Here is a 20,514-nt window from a genome sequence, read left to right as displayed (position 1 = left end):
GGTGATTTGCTGCTGCATCCCCTCATACGAACCACATCCTTCTTATCCTGTGGTGATCAGAATTGCACACAGTACCCCAGCTGTGGCCAAATCAAAGTTCTGTACAGTTCCAACATGACCTCCCTGCTCTTATAACTATTCCATGGCTGTTATAGGTTTGTGTCTGTATGTCTTAATCACACTTGTCCTGCTACCTTCAGCAGTCTGTGGACAAACATCACAAGATCTAGCTGTTCGTCTGAGCTTCTTAGCATCCTGTCACTCATTAATTACTCTCATCTTGTTACATCTTACTCATATTTATCAGGGTTAAATGTTAATTGTTCTGCTTTTGTCTTTGTCAGACACAATTCCAGAAGATTTCCACCCAACACAACTTCAGAACCGATTTTGAACACTCAACTCTGAACCCAGAAAACGCTTTTAGAACTTACCAACTCTAGCAAGTGACAACATCTCAAACTTTCAAAAACAATGCTAGAACTTCTCCCACCAAGTTAGATGAAAACAACCACCAAAACACCTGGACCCTCAATGGATGATGGCAAGTGCAGGGTCTTAAAGCCTTTCGTGATCAATGGATTGAACAAATTCTTGTCAGTATTAAGATGGCCAATCAATTGTCTGACTCATTGCAATTTGTTTCTTGTCATTTGGTCTTTGGGATTTAGGAAATAGACATTTGTAGATTTTAGATCAGAGCAATTTAGTATAAAGGAAGATCAAGAATTTGTGAAATTGAGATTATTAGCTTTGGCCAGTGTTGAATAAGCAAGTTAGGTGTACTTTAATGATTCTGTCATTTGTGCTGGCTTACAGGCACACTTAGTCCCAGGGTTATTTCTCTGCTTAACATCTGTTCCTCCTGGACGTAACAACTTGGTGAAACATTTCTCCTTATTTTCCCCAGTAGATTTATTTTCCAATTATTTTGGTCGTTGATATTTAGATTCGAGTTCCTTTATTAATACTTTCAAAGCCTTTCACCATCTTGCAAACAAGAGATAACCTCTAACCCTTCTTTACTCCAAGAACAGTCTTAATGTGTCACTAGTCTAACAACTTAAGTCCCACTTTATTGGTAAATTTTAGTGAACATTTTCCACACGCTTTTGATGAAGTTAGTATTTTTCTTATATGTGGCACCCAGATAAAAAGTCATTAAGATACTGCCAAGCCTTCAGTTATTCACGATCATTTAAACCAAATTCCAATCCTACCCACTTGTTACATTTGTAGAGGATTACATGCAAGAATAATAACAATAGTCAATAATTGAACATGTGAGCAAGGATTGTCCAACAGACTGACAATGTTTAACCATTGCATCATTTCTAAATAATCCTGCTTATAGCTGACTATCACAACCTATATAGACGCTATAAACCAAAGTTGACAGATATAACCAATAATATATAGCATTTTGATTCAATACAAAGATTGTCTGAATAAAATGTATCTTGAATTTGTAAAAACTAGTGAGTCAAGATTATTTCTTCGTAAATGTTTGATACAGGACCTAGCATGATGAGATGGCCTTTTGCATGTACGATTCCAGGAGTGAGAAAAATGTATCACATTTTTTACAACTCAAATATCTGTCATATTTATTATTCTGAAAGAGTTACAGTTGGTGTGTAATGAGATCCACCAGATCAAAGCCAACACTCTCAAAAATCCAGTTAACTTATATTTAATATGCCTCTACATCAGCCCCCATCAAAGTCTCCCGATGACAGGAACAGTATGGGGTTTGATGACAGAATAAAGCTTGCTCCACACCATCCCCATCAAACACTTCCATGACAAGGGATAACATGAAGTTACTAGATAGAGTAAAACTTTATGTAAGGCAACACCACCACCCACAAGTTCCCCTCCAAGCCACTCACCATCCTGACTTTCAAATATATCCCTTTCCTTTAGTGTCACGTTCAAAATCCTGCAACTCCCTTTCTAATGACATTGTGGGTCAATCTACAACACATGGGCTGCTGTGGTTCAAGGGGAAGCTCACCACCATAGTCTCAAGGGCAACTAGGGTCAGGTAACGACTGCTGGTCAGTCAAGGAGACTGAGGTCCACAAGTGAATTATAAAAAATAAGTAAAATCTCCCAACAATGTTCCTCAGTCTCATGTGGTATTGCACCCAGATTGTGAAACCAACATATCTTGGACCTTTTTTTATGATTTGGAGGAGCTGGTGTTGGACTGGGGTGTACAAAGTTAAAAATCACACAAACCTGGTTATAGTCCAACAGGTTTAGTTGGAAGCACTAGCTTTTGGAGCGCTGCTCCTTCATCAGGTGGTTGTGGAGTATAAGATCATAAGACACAATTTATAATAAACGTTTACAGTGTGATGCAACTGAAATTATATATTGAAAAAGACCTGGATTGTTTGTTGGTTCTGTTCTTTCATATGTAAATCCCAGAAATTTTAAAAAAAAGTTACATTCTCAAGTGAACTTTAACAATAGGTGCCATGTCAGCCCAGATAATGCATTGAAGGTGTGAGGTACCCTGTGTGGGGCAGTCTGTGCCCCAATGTTCAGACTGATTCTCATCTAAAAAAAGAGATTTACAGAATCTTACATGGATCCATGCAGTTTTTGAGCAAAATAAAATGTAATTCTGCAAGTACAAATTCACCCCTCAAACTTATATATGTGTGCGTGCATGTGTGGTAGGGTATGAGTGGATGTGAGAGAGTGTGTATATCTGTATGGGTGTGAATGTAAAGAAGTATTAAGTCTGTGAGTGGGTGTGTGCGTGGGTGTAACTGAGTGTGGGCATGTGAGTGTAAGTGAGAGAGTCTGCATGAGTGTATGGGTCTGTGTGTGTGAGAGAGAGAGAGAGAGAGAGAGGGAGAGAATGCGTGTGTTGCATTGGGTGACATGAACCCAAGGTCCCGGTTGAGGCTATCCCCATGGGTATCGAACTTAGCTGTCAGCCTCTGCTCGGCCACTTCGTGTTGCTGCCTGTCCCGAAGTCTGGCTTGGAGGATGGTCACCCAAAGGTCCGAGGTTGCTGAAGTGTTCTCCAACTGAGAGGGGACACTCCTGTCTGTTGTGCATTGTCCATTCATCCATTGCCATAACCTCTGCTTGGTCTCACTGATGTACCATGCCTCAGGGCATCCTTGCCTGCAGCGTAAGAGATTAGATTCCCTACAGTGTGGAAACAGGCCCCCCAGCCCAACAAGTCCACACCGACCCTCCAAAGAGCAACCCACCCAAACCCATTTCCCTCTGACTAATGCATCTAACACTATGGGCAATTTAGCATGGCCAATTCACCTATCTGGCATATCTTTGGACAGTGCGAGGAAACCGGAGCACCTGGAGGAAACCCATACAGACATGGCAAGAATGTGCAAACTTCACACAGATAGTCACCCAAGACTGGAATCGAACCTAGGTCCCTGGCACTGTGCGGCAACAGTGCTAACCACTGAGCCACCGTGCCGCCTTAACAACGTTGGCCGAGTCACATGAGTACTTGCCGCATACATGGTGGGTGCTGTCCCCACGTGCAATGGTGGTAACCGTGGTGACATTCTGACACAACTTGCAGCGTCTGCCATGACATGGTTGTATGGTGCTGTCCTGAAAGCCAGGCAGTTTGCTACGAACAATGATCTGTTTGAGGTTTGGTGGTCGTTTAAAGGTGAGAAATGGCAGAGTGAGGAAGGTTTTGGCGAGGTGCTCATCCTCATTGATAATGTGTTGCAAGCTGTGAAGAAATGGCATAGTTTTTAGGCTCCTGGGAAGTACTGGACGACAAAGGGTACTTATTGTTAAAGTTCACTTGAGAATGTAACTTTTAATAAAAAGCTCGGAGATTTATATATGAAAGAACTGAAACCAACAAGTTCATTTTAAAAGATGAGAGAGTTAACAAGCAATCCAAGTTTTTTCAATATAATTTCAGTTGCATCACACTGTAAACTTTTGCTATAAATTGTGTCTTATGATCTTATACTCCACAACCACCTGATGAAGGAGCAGCACTCCAAAACCTAGCGCTTCCAAATAGACCTGTTGGACTATAACCTGGTGTCATGTGATTTTTAACCTTCTTTTATGTTCTGAAAACCTGCTGTTCTTTAGCCTTCATCATTTATGGCCATAAAGTAAAGACAGAATCAGCTTTAAGAGAAAGGAAGTGAAAACATATTAAACTTTGAAGGACTTCGAGCAGAAAACTGTTGAACTTTAATTACATTTCATTTACAAAGACAGAAGCCTCACACAAACATAAACTTTAAAAAACATTTACAAGTTAAAATGAAGATCCTTTGACGGTCAGTCAGTACAAGTTATGGTTTGCATTATACCTGAAATCCACTTCAAAATTTCCAAGTTTATTTATAAAAAACCAAGACATCAGAAAAATAAATAAATGTTGACAGATTCATGGGCTGAATCTGATTAAAATGACATCCTTGGGGAAGCTGCTTTGCTGCATTTCTATGGAAAGAAAAGCTTTGCTGCCAATTAATTTTTTGAGTGTGTGTGTGCTCAAGCTTTGGTGTGTATACCTACTAATTTGGAAGATGGAGAGGTTATCTCCAAGTCAAACAAGTGTATCCTAACTTGAATAATCACTTTGTTCAATTATCACTTTGTTATACAGTGCTCAAGTACTGTTGAAAAAGCAACATACTGTCAAAGCTTCTCATCCTGTACTCATCAGGAAAAATGAACAAACCTAGGCATTGCACCTCTTAATAAATTAAGGAAAGGTGTAGGGATAATAATGCATTCTCCACAGCAATCTGTTGATTGCCCCCTTCCTCATGCAGCATAAATTGTTCCTATTAAAAATTTGGCATTCACAAATCAAAATGAAAAGTTTTGACAGCAGGTCTCTTTCTCTCAGCAATGGTCAATTACTTCAGGGTGATGAGATTATAGGAGGTCCTCAATGAACATTCACCTTATTGTGAAATTTCTTAGCATAAAAATGACTATGTGGACTCTTGAAAGTAAAGATAGTTAAAAAAGGTTAAAATAAAGAATACAACTAGAGTTAAGGCGAAGAAGTTTGACATCAATGAGCTGTTTTCTATTACCTGAGCATCTGTGTGAGGTTTGTACTGTTTCCGGTCCATTTTCATAAACATCCATTCACAAAGATCTGAATTTCTGGAGAGAAATTTTGGTACAAATGCCACATTTTCTTATGAAATGGAGATGAGGAGAAAACTTTACTTTCTCAAGTCTAGACCAACTGTAAATGACCTCATAGCCCAAAATCTAACGTAAAAACTCAATCAAAAAGAAACACCAAATTATTTTAATTCTTCTGTTCAATGTTGCACCCTGACTCTTTAGGTGTAATCCTCTAAGCAGGATTTAAAATACGCCCAGAAAATTTCAGAGGGATTACAGCACAAGAATCTTTTCCAATTTCAACATATTGAAGCAAAATAGTTTAGTATTCAATGTGAAGAACTGCATTATGGATTTCTAATAGTGACTGAGGACTGTAGTAAGAATAGTTTCATGGGCAAGGCTCCTTAATTTACAATGATCCTTTCAGATCAAAGAAATACAAGAATAGCTTTAAACTGAACAAAAAATCAGCGACATACATCAGCTTTGTCATGAACGCAATATAAAGCAAACCCAAAAAATGCCATAGGCAGGGTGAGAAATTAACCACTTTCTGTAACAGAATACCCTGGTATAATCCACAGCTTCCAAGTTAAAGGCACACTTGGCTCTTCCTGGTGTTGCATGGGTCATACCAGTAATAGCTCTTGCACTGCATGGTAATGCACTGTAAGGCACTGTACCTTGCATAGAAGAACCCTGGGCAGTGCAGTTTCATGTATGCTATATGGTATCATTCCCGGCAGTGGATGCACAGAAATTACTCAAGTAGAAAAATACACAACTGCAATCTTTGACCTAGAATTTTCTGGGTAGCATCCAACAATCTCAAAAGCAAACCTTCACTCAACATGATACAGCTTTGAAGAAACAGAAGTCCAGCTAATGTCTGACTACACCAGTCACTGGAAGCAGTGTGGTACACATGCCATAGCTGGGTGGGTATGGAGTAAGAGTTGAGAAAAGCCTGAATGAATGACATATCAGTCTACCTTTGATGGATGGGATAGGCAAGTTAATGCTGATTACACGGACTACATCAGCAGGCAACCTGATAATTTTGCGACCACGGTGCAGCACACTAAACCATTAAGCCCACCTTACCTGGTTGGCAGTCTTTTTGATTAATTCCATTCCTTCTCTTTCCCATTTTCCCTGTAATCTATTTCCTTTTATGTTTAACATGTTAATTTTTGAATTCGTTGCATGGCATGATGTTTCCTCATTGTCACCACTGGTTCTTTGCCTCAAATCTATATCCTCTGGTTACTGACAATTCTTTAAAAAAAAGTTCGATAGTTAAGTCTGGCAAGATTAGCATTTACTGTCTACTCTACATTACACATTAAACATGTCACAGAAACAGATAATTTGTCCCAAACAATCTATGCTTGTGTTTCAGCTTCACTCAAGTCACTTCCGACCTTTTCTCATCTAAATATATCCTACTCAATTTCTTTATCTTTCATTTGTTTGTCCAACTTCCCATATTGGCTTCAACAACTGCTTCAAATGGCTCCCCATTCTTTCCACTCTCTGGGTGATGATTCTTCTGCATTCCCTATTAGATTGCTTAACTTGACAGTCTCCAGTGCTCCTATTTCCAATAGGAAGGGACATTCTCTCTGGATCCACTCACCGAAACCTTTCATCATTCAAAAACCTCGATTAGGTCACTACTTGGCCTTTTAACCCCAACTGTCAATACTTTCCTGATTTGCAAAATGTCACTTGCTGGCACCAAGCTTGGAAATCCATTTTGCAACCTCTACAATGCCATTGTATTGCTTTCATTACATGGTGATCAGACCTGTCCACAGTACACTCAGATGAACTAAGTTCAAAATAGATTTAGCATTAAATTCATGACTTTTCAATTCTATCCTCTAGAAGAGGAACTCGTTTTTAATATAGCCTTGCCCCCTGTAGCACCATCTTTTGGTGACGGGTATCTTGGCATTTCAAGATCTTTTGTTCCTCTGCCAACATTGACTTCCACCTTCCAAGTAATAAGTCACCTCCCAATCCTTCCTACCAAAATATACTTATCATTTAACTGCAACAAACTTCATTTGCCAATAATTTCCTACTTGATATTTTTGTTAAAGCCCAATGTAATGTTTTAACCACCCCCCCCCCGCCTCCAAGTATTCCTTTTAGTTGGAGTCAGCCACAAATCTGGAAGTTGTATTTTTGATTTCGAAGTCCAAAGTGTTCACATACAAAACAAGGACCAAGAGTAGGCCATTTAACTTTCTGATTCGAGTGTGGGGTGCTGGTGTGGTCCAGCAACACACACACGACTCTATCTCCAGCATCTGAGGTGCTGTACCATCCAAGAAGATTGTGGCTGATCTGATTTTAGCCTCAATCTTACATATTGCCAGTAATATTTCATCTTTTTGGGAATCAAGAATCTACCTATCCATGCCTTCAAACATATTTAAACATTCGGCATCCACTCCCTTTTGGGAAAGGGATTTTCAAAGACTCTCAGCCCTCTGAGAAAAAAATGCTTCACCTATCTTAAATGGCTGACTGCTTATTTTTAAGCTTTGATCCCTAGTTCTAGATATAAATGTTAATGGAAATTGTGAACAGTGCTTTCAGAACTGATCCTTGTCGAATGTTACTTTGAATAATTACCTGTTACTCCCACTCTGAGCTTGTACTGAATCTATTCTGCCACTTGTCCACATGTTTGGAAATTATTAATTAGTTTCTTACCAAATACTTTTTGCAAATCCAGATAAATCAATCCGTTGACTACCATCATCTACTCTCTACGACTTGCTCAATAAATTCATTTAGTAAGAGTATTCCCTTTTGAAATTCATGTTGACTGTTGTTGGTTATCAAAGTGATGTGAGCTTCTTTCTGCCACTGGATACAGTTTTTTCCTTATTTACTCTGATCAAATCATTCATAATTTTGAACATTTATATCAAGTCTTCTCCTCATCTCCTCTGCACAATCCTAGTCTCTCCACATTAACTACTGAAGTCCCTCATTTCCGGTACCATTCATGTAAATCATCTGTAATTCCTTGACAAGGTTTAGGTATCCTTCCTAAAGTGCAGGGTCCAAAATCTAACATGCTCCCCCCACTAGGGCCTAACAATTGGTTTATATCATTTTAGCATGACCCCATGGCATCCGTGCTCCATTATTAACAACGCCAAAGACCCAGATATTCTTTCCTATAACAAACTTGCTCTGTCACCTTTAAAGAATTGTGTAAAAATACATTCTGGCCTTTATTTTGCACTCTTCCTTCATACTTCTGTGCATTGGATTTAATCTGCCACGTGTTGTCTCATTTCACCTTCCTCAGTTACTACCCATCTGATTGTTTGCAGCATTTCTGATTTTCATGTCAACTACAATTTTGTAATTATGCACGGCACACCTAAATCATTAACATAAAGGTCTGGGGAATAGCTTCATTTTTGCTTCCACCACTTTCAGACAGAGTTGCTCGTTGTTACTGTTCTTACTCAACCCTCCTCCAGACATCTCCTGCCCCAATCACTACTGTTCCCTAGCTCTTATGTTAAGACCCGTATAGAATACACCAAATATATTATTTAAGGAAAGATATCATTTCAAGGGAGGGAGTTCAGGGAAGGTTCACTTGGATGGGCCATGATGGAGATGGATTGTCTTCTGAGCAAAGGTTAAACAAATTGGGATTCTACTCACTTTAGAAAATGAGTTTAGAAAAATGAGAGGTGATCTCACTGAAACATATCTGATTCTTCAGTGGCTTTACAGGGTAGATGCTGAGAGGATGTTTCCCCTTGTGGGAGAGTCTAGGACCAGAGGGCATAGTCTCACAACAAAAGAGCGTCAATTTGTCTTAAGTGAGGTGGAATTTCTTCTGTAAGGGGATTGTGTGTCTTTAGAACCCCTTGCCACAGACAGCTGTGGGTGCAGAGTCCTTCTGTTTACTTAAGATCAACATAAATTCTTGATCAGCAAGGGGAAATAAAAAGGTTATGGGAAAATGCATTAAAGTGGACTTGAGGAATGTTGGATCAGCAGAACAGGCTCAAGGGACTGAATGGCCTATTTCTGTTCTTATCCCTTACGGTCTTCTTAACATCAACAACTGTGTGCATGGCAGTTTGATTAACTACAATATTCCCTTTGATTATAGATATTATACCTCCAATAATGCCATTGAATTAACCTCTTAACTCCTGATTAAGTCTGCAAGTCTAGTTCTTCCTCCTCCCTTAACAGTACGGGCTTCGGAAATCTCCAACTTCTCCACATCACAATCTCAGCCATCTTTCACAAACACCAGCGACTTTACTCTCACCAAATCGCTCTCTGAAGATGGACCAAGAAGAATTTCTGAGAAAAGTTTTTGCACATCAAGATTATTTTGAATTATGCAACTTAGTTGTATGTCATCTCCCCATTGCACCAAAAGCCTGTCAGCCTAAATGCACTATACTAGCTCATTATTCATAACAAATGGGCTCTGATTTTGCGCAATTCTTATGATTTGTTTGCATTCACTCGAACACATTCACATTTCTGGAAAGATCTCTCAGATTCTCCAAACTCAGGATTTAGGCAGAAGAAAAAGGTGTGAAAACAAGACCAACCTCTCCACATGGGCAACATTCTCTTAGAAGAAAATCCATTCTGCGCTGTATCAATAACTAACACACTGCAGACAAAATCCAACTCACTATACGCAAAATGTCTGGAATCTCTCTCTCTTTCCAGGCTGCTCAACCTCAGGATCTGCAGGAGCAAGAAATTAGGGAACAAGAGCCAAAATGACTACTATAGCAGCAGCAATCAAAACAAGTTTTTGTGTATGTTGCTTGCACAAGAGCATCAAGGAATAAGAATACACGACTCTGGATTAACACCCTCACTAATCCCAGCAAGACAACCAACAGCTTTCCAAAAATACACCACAAATAAAACATGCACAGGTGTATGAGTAATGCAGCGCTTCATTAAGACTGTATTCCTGATATACCTGTCCTAGCTGTCAACACATTTGCAAATAAAACTAAGGAGAATCTGGTTCTAAAGAAGTGAATTAAACAGGAACTTTATATTCAACAACTCTCACTGATTTAGACTCTTAGTAGCAAGGGAAGTACAGTGGGAAAACATTAAAGAGATGAACAGATACAATTCATAAAGGGGATGCACATGGTCGGCTTGCAGTGTTAGAAATGATAGGAAATATAAAGATTAGAGACTTTACTTCTGTATAACATGTTATCAACCTTTTCATATCTTTTCCCTAACCTATGCCTCATACTCCTAATTTCGGACATCAAGTGGGAACGCAGACCCACCAACATTTCAAATGTGGAACTAAATTAATTGATAAGCTATATTAAATGATTAATGAACTATTAACCTAATTTATTTTAACTAAGAAAATGTAAGTTCAAGATCTCTCATGATACAGACTGCTTAGATTTACCCCATTACAAAGTTCTGAATTAACACTTTACTGATATCAAATGAGGCAACTACCAAACTTCTAAAATAAAATACACATTCTGCACAATAACAAGTTCAGGGTAGTACTGGCTGTGATTACAGACTTCACTCAACATTCCAAGGATGGCCCGAGCACCAGGAAGCATGCAGACACACAGAAGCACATGCTGCCATCTCCTACAGCTGCAGTATTGTGTTGGCAGGTACCAGCAGAGGCCTGGACATTCATACCCAGGATGGGAAAATTCTCCTGACTGGAACAAGGTAGTAAACCAATGGGCTCCGTGTTTGTTTCTAGATATTGTCTCAAGGTAGGAATATTCAATACACTAAGGCTTCTACACAAAATACACAGGGCACTGGACTCTCAGGAGATCAGCTGTTGCGTAGGTGCAACTGAACAATCTTGTTATCACAATGTTGATCCAGGCACAGCTATCAAAACTTCAAAACCTGCCCTGTGCTCATGTGGGAACACTAGAACAGCAGATGGTCATTCAGCCCCTCAAGGTTATTCTGTTGTTTACACCCCAGTAAGGAAAAAGCAATGGCTGATCAATATCTCAAATCTATTTCCCAGACATCTTGATACACTGGCTCAATTACAGATCAACCTCAGTCCAGAAAGCTTCAAATGATTTGAGGGGAGAGTGTTTCAGATTTCCATTCCCCTTCGTGTGAATAAGTGCTTCCTGACATCACGCTGAATAGTAAGGCTATCTCGTGAGTTTTTGTTGTTTAGTTCTGAACTCCCTACGTGACAGGATATATAGTTATTCAAGAAAAATAACTTCCATTTAGCAGGTTGAATGTATTCTAGAGTGCTGCAACTACAGAGACAGAAGATTAACACAAATATGTTGAAATATGTGTGAGGTGCATGCATGTGTTTCATCAGGGCTAGGACAGAGGAAGACAGCAGGAGTCACAAGTCAGAACAGCATCAGATCACATGGTCCATCAAGATTCATATCCAAATTTATGTCTCAATTCCACTTTTCCACTCTCTCCCTATGTACAAATCCTCAAAAAATCTGTCTACCTTCTTGAGCACATTTAATAGAGAAGCAACAACCGTTGGAAATCCCCAACCGTCAGCAGGAAGAAATTCCTCATTTAAGTCCTAAATGTTTAGCATTGTTTCCTGAAACTGTTCCCCTCTGTTCTAGCTTTCCCACTCAGGGAGAAACAACTTTTCAGAGTCAAACCTATCAAGGAACTTCAAAATCTCGCAAGTTTCAATTAAATCATCTCTCACGCTTCTAGATTCCAGAGAAAATAAGTTCATTCAATTCAGCTTCTCATAACTGGACAAACTTTTCAAATCCAGGAACCAGTACAGTAAACTTTCTCTACGTTTTCTACAATGCAAGCACATTGTTTTTTAATATGGCGACCAAAACCGTGCATACTTTTCCAGGCATACCCTTAATAATACCCTACACAATTGCAGCAAAGATTTCTCAATATGTACACCAATCCCTTTGCAATTTGCATTCCTAATTGCTTGCTGTTCAACATGTGCTCCAGAGTATGTTGTTAGTACTGACAGATCTTGCTACATCATTCTTCTGATCAGAAAATGCAGCTAAAATATTCTCAGGACTTTATATGAAGTCTGTAGGATACAGTAGCCATTTAGTGTTCTTTTCATAAAACATTAGTGGGACCAAGTTTGCCAGAAATGACATGCAGCTACACAGATCAGTACCAGCTTAGTGTCTTGAACTTAAATGTGATTCTGTTGTGAAAGTTAATTAACTTGTGCAGGTAAGGTTTGAGAGTCCTGACTTGTAGTGGATGCACTGGGAACAGATTCCACAGCATGTAGTGATAGTGACAGCTCGCTCTCTCTACACTTACGACTAAAAATGGCAGCAAAGATGGTGAAAAACTACGCAGGTCCACTGTTGGGCAGTATGATTATCGCACATCCCTCCAGCAGCTGGCATTGAGTCTTTCCTTCCTAAGGAATATCAAATGAGTATTTCTGCCTTCTCTCTCAATTCAGTGGTCAGAGATAACTGTGAGATATAGTGTGTGTTGTTGGCCACACAATGGCTGGCTGTAGGGACTGAGAATGAATGAATGCCACATAAGGAGAGGCATTTAAGCAGCATAACAGCACATATACTTCACAAACATTGCGGAGAAGGGATAGGTGTCTGCTGGAGAGAGGGCGTTTATAGAGCCATCTGAAGTTTGACATTGGTGGTGGGACTGACTGAGAACCGGAACAGCTGATCGGAGGGAGGTGAGAACATTTGGTTTCTCGTGGAAGGAGCTGGCAGCAAACTACTCCCCGACCGGCACACATTGTCAACATTCTTCTTTAAAATCTGATGGAAAAACATAAATGAAAGGGACACAAACAGGAGCAAGAATGCGTGCCCCTCTAAATATTGGCTGTAATACAATTTCTGTCCATGCACTTAGCTCTTGTGTCAGATCAGTCTCTTGTTCACTTTCTTAGCAACATACAACAAGGCAGTGGCTTTTGCTGAACACAAGCACAGTGAAAAGGAATGGGGCAAGAGAAAGAAATCACAGACAAATATAAAAATATAAATAAGAATCAAGCAGCACAGAAAATACAATGGCAACAGCGCACCGAAAGAAGTGGAGCTGGTGACTTCAGGACAAATAATAACATCACCGTACTGCTGGCCTGGAGCTGCCGAGTTTTACTGTCAGTTGTTACCTCATACGTAGACTCCAAATTACACGTAAACCTGCCAAAAATAACGATGCACTGACAGCCCACCGTTACCATGAGGACAATATAAATAGGAGAACGGAAAATAAAACAAGAGGCCCGGGGATGTGATGGAGTCAATGAAACGCTGCAATGAAGGAGTGCGCCACATAGCTGAAAGCGCTATACTTGGTTCATTCAGGATCGCAGAGTTGCAAGCTTGGAACAAGAAGCGGAATTCATTGCACGTTACGCTCTCACTTTAATATCATTCCATTAATTGTACTCATTCACTTAATTTTCGCTCCCTGGCGGGTTTTTGGCCTGCTTCCCCGATTTCTCTTAGGTCTCAAAGTCCTTTTCTACAGACGATCCATGCGGAAAGTATCCTCTGTAGCAGGGTCCGTCAGCACCATGTCTGGATCATTCAGCATGTGCAGACCATCCAATGTCAAGGGGTCAATTTTCAGTTCATCAAGAGGAAATTGGGAGTCGGTGTCAAAGGTCACATCTGCAACACCTGCAAGCGAATTGGTCAGCTCCTTTGACAGGCTGGGGGGAGACTCTCCTGTCACTGTGTGAGAAAGCCAGAAAGACAGCACAGGTTAGCAAAATACACAGCAGCTTGACCTAAGCATCAGTATCAAACATCCTTAACTTTAATCCAAACTCAAGGCTTCACCAAACCAGCTTTATTATAAATAATTATTTGTTGTGGTTCTGATCGCCGAGCTGGGAATTTGTGTTGCAGATGTTTCGTCCCCTGTCTAGGAGACACCCTCAGTACTTGGGAGCCTCCTGTGAAGAGCTTCTGTGATCTTTCCTCCGGCATTTATAGTGGTTTGTATCTGCCACTTCTGGTTGTCAGTTCCAGCTGTCCGCTGCAGTGGCCGGTATATTGGGTCCAAGTCGATGTGCTTATTGATTGAATCTGTGGATGAGTGCCATGCCTCTAGGAATTCCCTGGCTGTTCTCTGTTTGGCTTGTCCTATAATAGTAGTGCTGTCCCAGTCGAATTCATGTTGCTTGTCATCTGCGTGTGTGGCTACTAAGGATAGCTGGTCATGCCGTTTCGTGGCTAGTTGGTGTTCATGGATGCGGATCATTAACTGTCTTCCTGTTTGTTTTATGTAGTGTTTTGTGCAGTCCTTGCATGGGACTTTGTACACTACATTGGTTTTGTTCATGCTGAACTGACAGCCAGACTACTGCGACCACTAGGACTCATAACAGCACACAAACTAAAAGCCACTCTCAGACAACAACTCACCAGGACGAAGGACCCGATACCCAGCATGAGCAAAACCAATGTAGTGTACAAAATTCCATGCAAGGACTGCACAAAACACTACATAGGACAAACAGGAAGATAGCTAACAATCTGCATCCATGAACACCAACTAGCCATGAAACGACACGACCAGCTATCCTTAGTAGCCATACACGCAGATGACAAGCAACATGAGTTCGACTGGGACAACCCTGCTATTATAGGACAAGCCAAACAGAGAACAGCCAGAGAATTCCTAGAGGCAAGGCACTCATCCACAGATTCAATCAATAAGCACATTGACCTGGACCCAATATACTGGCCACTGCAGCGGACAACTGAAACTGACAACCTGAAGCGGCAGAGATAAACCACTATAAATGCCGGAGGAAAGATCACAGAAGCGCTTCACAGGGGGCTCCCAAGCACTGAAGATGTTACCTAGACAGGGGACGAAACGTCTGCAACACAAATTCCCAGCTCAGCGAACAGAACCACAGCAACGAACACCTGAGCTACAAATCTTCTCCCAAACTTTGAATAACTATTTCTATTTCTTGGTGAATTGTTTATGCTGCTTTAAATGACTTCCCTTCTTGAAACTGTAGGAGCCAAAGGATCTTAGTTAAGTCTACTGATGTTGAATCATGGGATATAGGTGCTGGCAAGGTTAGCATTTAAGGGCCATCTCTAATTGCTCTCGAGAAGTTGATGGTGAGTACTTTACTTTGAAAACCAGATGGTGAAGGTAAGCTGACCATTGCTCATTTATTTAGAGTGTCTATTCACATTCAAACTGTTTCAATTTGAGCCTTTATGTCTGACAAAATTAAATCCCCACATACAATTAAACAAAATGAGCAGACAACAACCTTTTGAAGCACTGTGGTCCCTGTTGTTTTAGGTACACTCACAATACTGTTAGGGAGCATGTTCCAGAATTCCGACCCACTGACAGTAAAGAAATGAAGAAATTATTTCGAGTTAGAATGGAATGCGATTTGGGATGGAACTTACAGATGGCGAAGTGGTCTGCTGCTCTTGTACTTCTAGATGGTAGAGTTCATAGGTTGGGCAGGTTATGCCCAAGGATTCTTGGTAAGTTGCTGCTGTGTATCAAACAGATGGCTCACATTGCTACTAAATGTACACGGATGATGGGAGGACTGAATGTTCAAGGTGGTGGATAGGGTGACAATCAAATAAACTAGTTTGGATGATGTTGAGGTTTGAGTGTTGTTAGAGCTTCATTCATCACACAGAGGGTGTATTCTAGCATACTTTTAACTTGTGTCTAGTAGCTGGGGTTTAGTGTGGTGGGAGATTGCTGAGTCAGTTGCTGGGGAAGGCCACATCATTGCTGGTGACTGATCACTACAGAATCTTCAGTCCTCAGGAAAACATTTTTGCTATTGAACTACTCCTTCTGTACCTTAAGCATTTGCTGCTGCCTATTTTTGTCACGTCACAACCAGTTTCTCTGTTCTACACCCTGTCAAATTCTACACTGTTGAATCAGAAACCTCTGCATTGCCTGAGCCTCCATTCACATTAAATCGCAATGGTAAAGTAAGTTCCCCAATTTGGTCAGGTGAACAACCCCAGTCAGGGAGTCCTGGCTGACAGATATAAACAAGAGCATCAGAGGCTCTGTTCACTCACAGATGGTTCTGAGGAAGTTGGACCAGCATCAAGGACGAGGCACATGTAAATAATGGGTGACTTGGTGACGCGATACCAGTCTCTGTGAAGTTGGGCATAGTTACATTTCTCTATTTAAAAATATTTGTATGGTGAAGATAACAAAAAATAGCATTGACAGCCCACAAGGGGCACTGTAACAAAGGTAAAAATCTCAAAGAAAACTTACAAAAGTTTAAATTAAAATGCTTCCTTGGTGTCTACAGATCGTGCAAGGCCTGAAGCATACCAGTGGACATCACATGACCCTTCTCAAAGAACCTCTAGTGCAACCACAAAAGAAGCAGTCAGATACAAAAATATCTCATTGCCCATTGCAGTATCAAAACCCATTTTGGTCTTCAGGACCATGACACTGGGCCGAAGAGCTCCATTACCTAATAACTGAACAGGTTTTCTATGTTTCTATGATGCTTTCAGAAATCTGGTAGTCATGTACCTCAACGCTGCTCGGCTTCTGACCGGACATTCACATCCTACCATTCACTGTGCATTCACCTGCAACTGGTGCAATCCAAATTCAATTAATAAATCCAAAATGTAATGCTACTCTCAGTAATGCTAACCATGTGAAGGCAAAAACAATGTAATATGCCAATAACAGTTAAGACCCATCTGCTTCACTAATGCTATTTGGCGTTGGGAATCTGCCATTCTTAGCTGGTCTGACCAGACTCTAGATCGCTAAAACTGTGGTTGACTCCTCACTGTCCTCTACAAGAAAATGCCAAGCAAGATACTCCATTCAAGGGCAAGCAGGGACAGATAATAAATGCTGGTCTTGCCAGATGCCCACATTCTAAAAAGGAATCAACCAAAGAGTTTGCCACTCACCTGGCTACTGGAAGTCATATAGCAGAGAAACAAACCCTGCGGTCCAATCAGTCCATGCCAAACTTAACCCTAAACTAATCTAGGCCCATCTGCCTGTTCCTAGACCATAACCCTCCAAACCTTTCCTAGTCATGTACTTATCCAAATGTCTTTTAAACATGGTAACCGTATCCACATCCAACAATTTCTCAGGAAATTCTTTCCATACGCAAACCACCCTGTGTGAAAACAATTTGCCCCTTATGTCTTTTTTAAAATTTCTCTCCTTCATTGATCTCTTCCTGCAGTCTACAGCTTTGATCCTCATTATCAATTGCCACAGTACCAATTGTCGTGTCATGTACAAATGCCTTGAATGCTCCAGACATTTAACTCGAAATCACTGATATATATGTCAGAAAAGGCAACAAACCTAGTACAGAACCTTCAAAATCCCCAGTCTCCCAATCACAAACATCCACTGACTATAATCCTCTGGTCATGTTATTCAACCAGTTTTGACCCATTTTGACATTTTCTCTCCAATTCCACGGACTTTTGTCAATCTGATTAGTCTTCCAAAATGAGAACTCAAAAGTCTTCCTATAATCCCTGTAGACTACCTCATATGCACATCTTCATTTATTATTCTTGTTATGCTCATCCAGGGCCAAAAAGCCTGTTCTGCACTGTATTTGTTCTATGTTAGCTCCTCAAAAATTCCAACTAAATTATTCATCCACGACTTACCCTGTAATAACTGCATGCTGTCTGACCTTGATTAATCAGTGCTGCTCTAAACACCATGACCCAAAAATCTTTTGAAATAACTCCATAGGCTGGTATCCCATCACCAAGTCACCTTTGATTTACACAGGCAGAGTACTTGATGCTGATCCGGCTTTCTCAGAGCTAGATCTAGAGTGAACAGAACTCTGCATAGACTTGTCAGTCAGGGCCCCCCGATTGGATCAGGTTAACAGCCCTAATCAGGGAACCCAGATTCTAAGAGATCCATCTGGGTGACCTCGAAACAATCACAACCTCCGTCACCTTCTAAGTCCAGAGGTGGTTCTCTTACTTGTAGCGTCTCCTGGGGTGTTTCTGCAACGGGTGTGGTTCCTCCAACTCAGCCTCAGATATGGGCCATGTGAACCAGAACATAGTGCAAATATTGTACCTGGAGGACCTTGGGGGAAATTCATCCTCTTCTTCAGTTGGTAAAGGCATTGAGGCTATGGTATCCGCTGGGTCCATCTCAGACTCGGAGGTTTCTAAGACACCAGACGGAAGGAGAGAACCCACAGGTTCCGACAGATTTTTCGGCTCTTCTGAGGGGTTGGGTATGTTTTGCTCCATCTTCATTTGTGAGTTTGCAGCTTTCATACGGTCTACATGCTTGTTCAGGACCGTCTCAGCTGCCCAACTTTGTACGTCATGGGACCTGATCTCGCTTTGACGTTGCCTGTTGACCCATGGAGGGTCTTTGACTATGGTTTCAGCACCAAACTTCATCCCCTCAAGTAAAGTCATTCTCTTGCTTAGAAGAGTCTGGTGTCTGCCACTGGCCTTCCTGATGTCGTTTCACCCTCCCCCAACAACACCCAGGTCCAGGAAGATCAATTTAACTGGGTACAGAGTCTTCTCCCCATTAGCAAGTCTGCTGGAGTTATCCCTGTAGTTGCATGAGGGGTGGTGCTGCATCAAAAAGGAACCAGGGCAGTTTGGTATTAAGTGAAATTGTAGACGGTTTCTTTAAGTCTGCCGGATCACTGGATGATGGATGATATGGAGCTGCCCTTAAAGGCTGAATGCCATTCAACTTTAAGAAATACTCAAATTCTCTGCTGGTAAATAATGGCCCGTTCTCTGTGACCATTTAACCAGACATTTAATTTGATTGGCTCTGACTTGGGCGTTGCTCAGCAATTTAACTGTTCCAAGCCAGATGTAGGTGGGCTTTCACAGTGTGCACTCTTCTGCATACTGGCCTTTGAGTTCTCTTACACAATTCAGACCAAGTGGGAGTCTATTGCTGTCTAGAGTTTATATACTGGCAGCAACTATAATAGCTTGCCAACTCAAATCCTGAATAAAATGTTAACTTGTTTGGCTGAAGATTGGCTTTGTTTTGGGGCTTTTACTATGGCCGACCCAGAGCTCCTCTGTTCAAGGTATGCCCTCAGTGAGGCTACGCAATTAGTTTCACTCAAGTGGCGTCTAGGTCTATTAGCATACCCTCAAACTCCCACGATCCATTTGCTGCATTTTCTAATGACAAAGCCAGTTGTGGTGCCTGTTGAAAGTCCAAATGGGCTTCAGATGGTCATCCCCTTTGCCTAGTTATGTCATTAATCCTACATACCAAATGGTCTCTCAGTACACGTTAATGATTAAACCAAAGTCACATCCAGCCTTCTTAACCTTGTCAAATCTTCCAACATAGATTCCCCTGGTTCTCGAACTGCCAACTAAAACCAATTTCATCTCAGAATTAGAGTCGTCTTAGGGTCATAATATTCCTTGATGAAATCTGTCAACTGTTGAAGGATTTAGTATCTGGTGCTTCAGGAAAATTTAGGTTCCTCACAACTGAAAAAACTGCAGGTCCACAAAGAGTCAGGAGAATTACTCCCTGCTTTTCATTTGCTCCAATACTATTATCCCACTCTTGTTGCTACTGAGATGACTCGAGAGGCTGGTCTCCTATCACCAAATTACTTTATTTATATGTGAAAGTACTTGATGTAGGTCCAGCCTCCACAGAGCAGGCTCTCAGAGTGAACAGAACCTCTGACACTCCTGTTTATATCTGTCAGCCAGGCTCCCTGACTGGACAAGCGGGGGCGAGAGAGACTCACGATTGGTATGTTGCCTCCCAGGGTGCAAGGGTACGTGACATCTCTGATAGTGTTTTCCGGGACCTTAAGGGGGAGGGGGAGCAATCCGAAGTCGTGGTCCACATTGGCACCAACGACATAGATAGGAAGAGGGATGAGGCTTTCAGGGAGCTAGGTTGGAAGCTCAGAGCTAGAACAATAGAGTTGTTGTCTCTGGTTTGTTACCCGTACCACATGATAGAGAGTCGAGGAATAGGGATAGAGAACAATTAATTCGTGGCTACAGGGATGGTGCAGGAGGGAGGGATTCCGGTATCTGGATAACTGGGGTTCTTTCTGGGGAAGGTGGGACCTCTATAAACAGGATGGTCTACACCTGAACCTGAGGGGCACCAGTATCCTTGGGGGGAGGTTTGCTAGTGCTCTTCAGGGGGGTTTAAACTAACTCTGCAGGGGCATGGGAACCTAGACTATAGCTTTAGGGTGCAGGACCTTGAGTATAGGGAGGTTAGGAACATGGCATCAATCTTGAAGGAGGGTGCCTGTAAACAGGAAGGTGGCTTGAAGTGCGTATACTTCAATGCGAGAAGTAT

At 41.3% G+C, this 20,514-nt stretch overlaps 2 protein-coding genes across 2 annotated transcripts in view; one reads left to right on the top strand and one right to left on the bottom strand.

Annotated features, from left to right (window-relative positions):
• comp (cartilage oligomeric matrix protein) overlaps positions 1 to 3,441 on the top strand; it is a 52,945-nt gene extending 49,504 nt beyond the window's left edge. The window contains exon 19 of the mRNA XM_060846487.1: positions 345 to 3,441. Coding sequence (XP_060702470.1) covers positions 345 to 394 — 50 coding nt within the window. The 3' untranslated portion in view covers positions 395 to 3,441. The remainder of the gene's footprint in view (positions 1 to 344) is intronic.
• Positions 3,442 to 4,214: 773 nt separating this feature from the next.
• The window catches only part of LOC132828794 (CREB-regulated transcription coactivator 1-like), a 152,293-nt gene continuing 135,993 nt past the window's right edge, over positions 4,215 to 20,514 (bottom strand). The window contains exon 14 of the mRNA XM_060845891.1: positions 4,215 to 13,871. Coding sequence (XP_060701874.1) covers positions 13,660 to 13,871 — 212 coding nt within the window. The 3' untranslated portion in view covers positions 4,215 to 13,659. The remainder of the gene's footprint in view (positions 13,872 to 20,514) is intronic.

This window comes from Hemiscyllium ocellatum, chromosome 28 (assembly GCF_020745735.1).
Source record: "Hemiscyllium ocellatum isolate sHemOce1 chromosome 28, sHemOce1.pat.X.cur, whole genome shotgun sequence".
NCBI lineage: Eukaryota > Metazoa > Chordata > Chondrichthyes > Orectolobiformes > Hemiscylliidae > Hemiscyllium > Hemiscyllium ocellatum.
The sequence above is the reverse complement of the archived record's forward strand: the minus strand, read 5'-3'. Positions and strand labels throughout refer to the sequence as shown.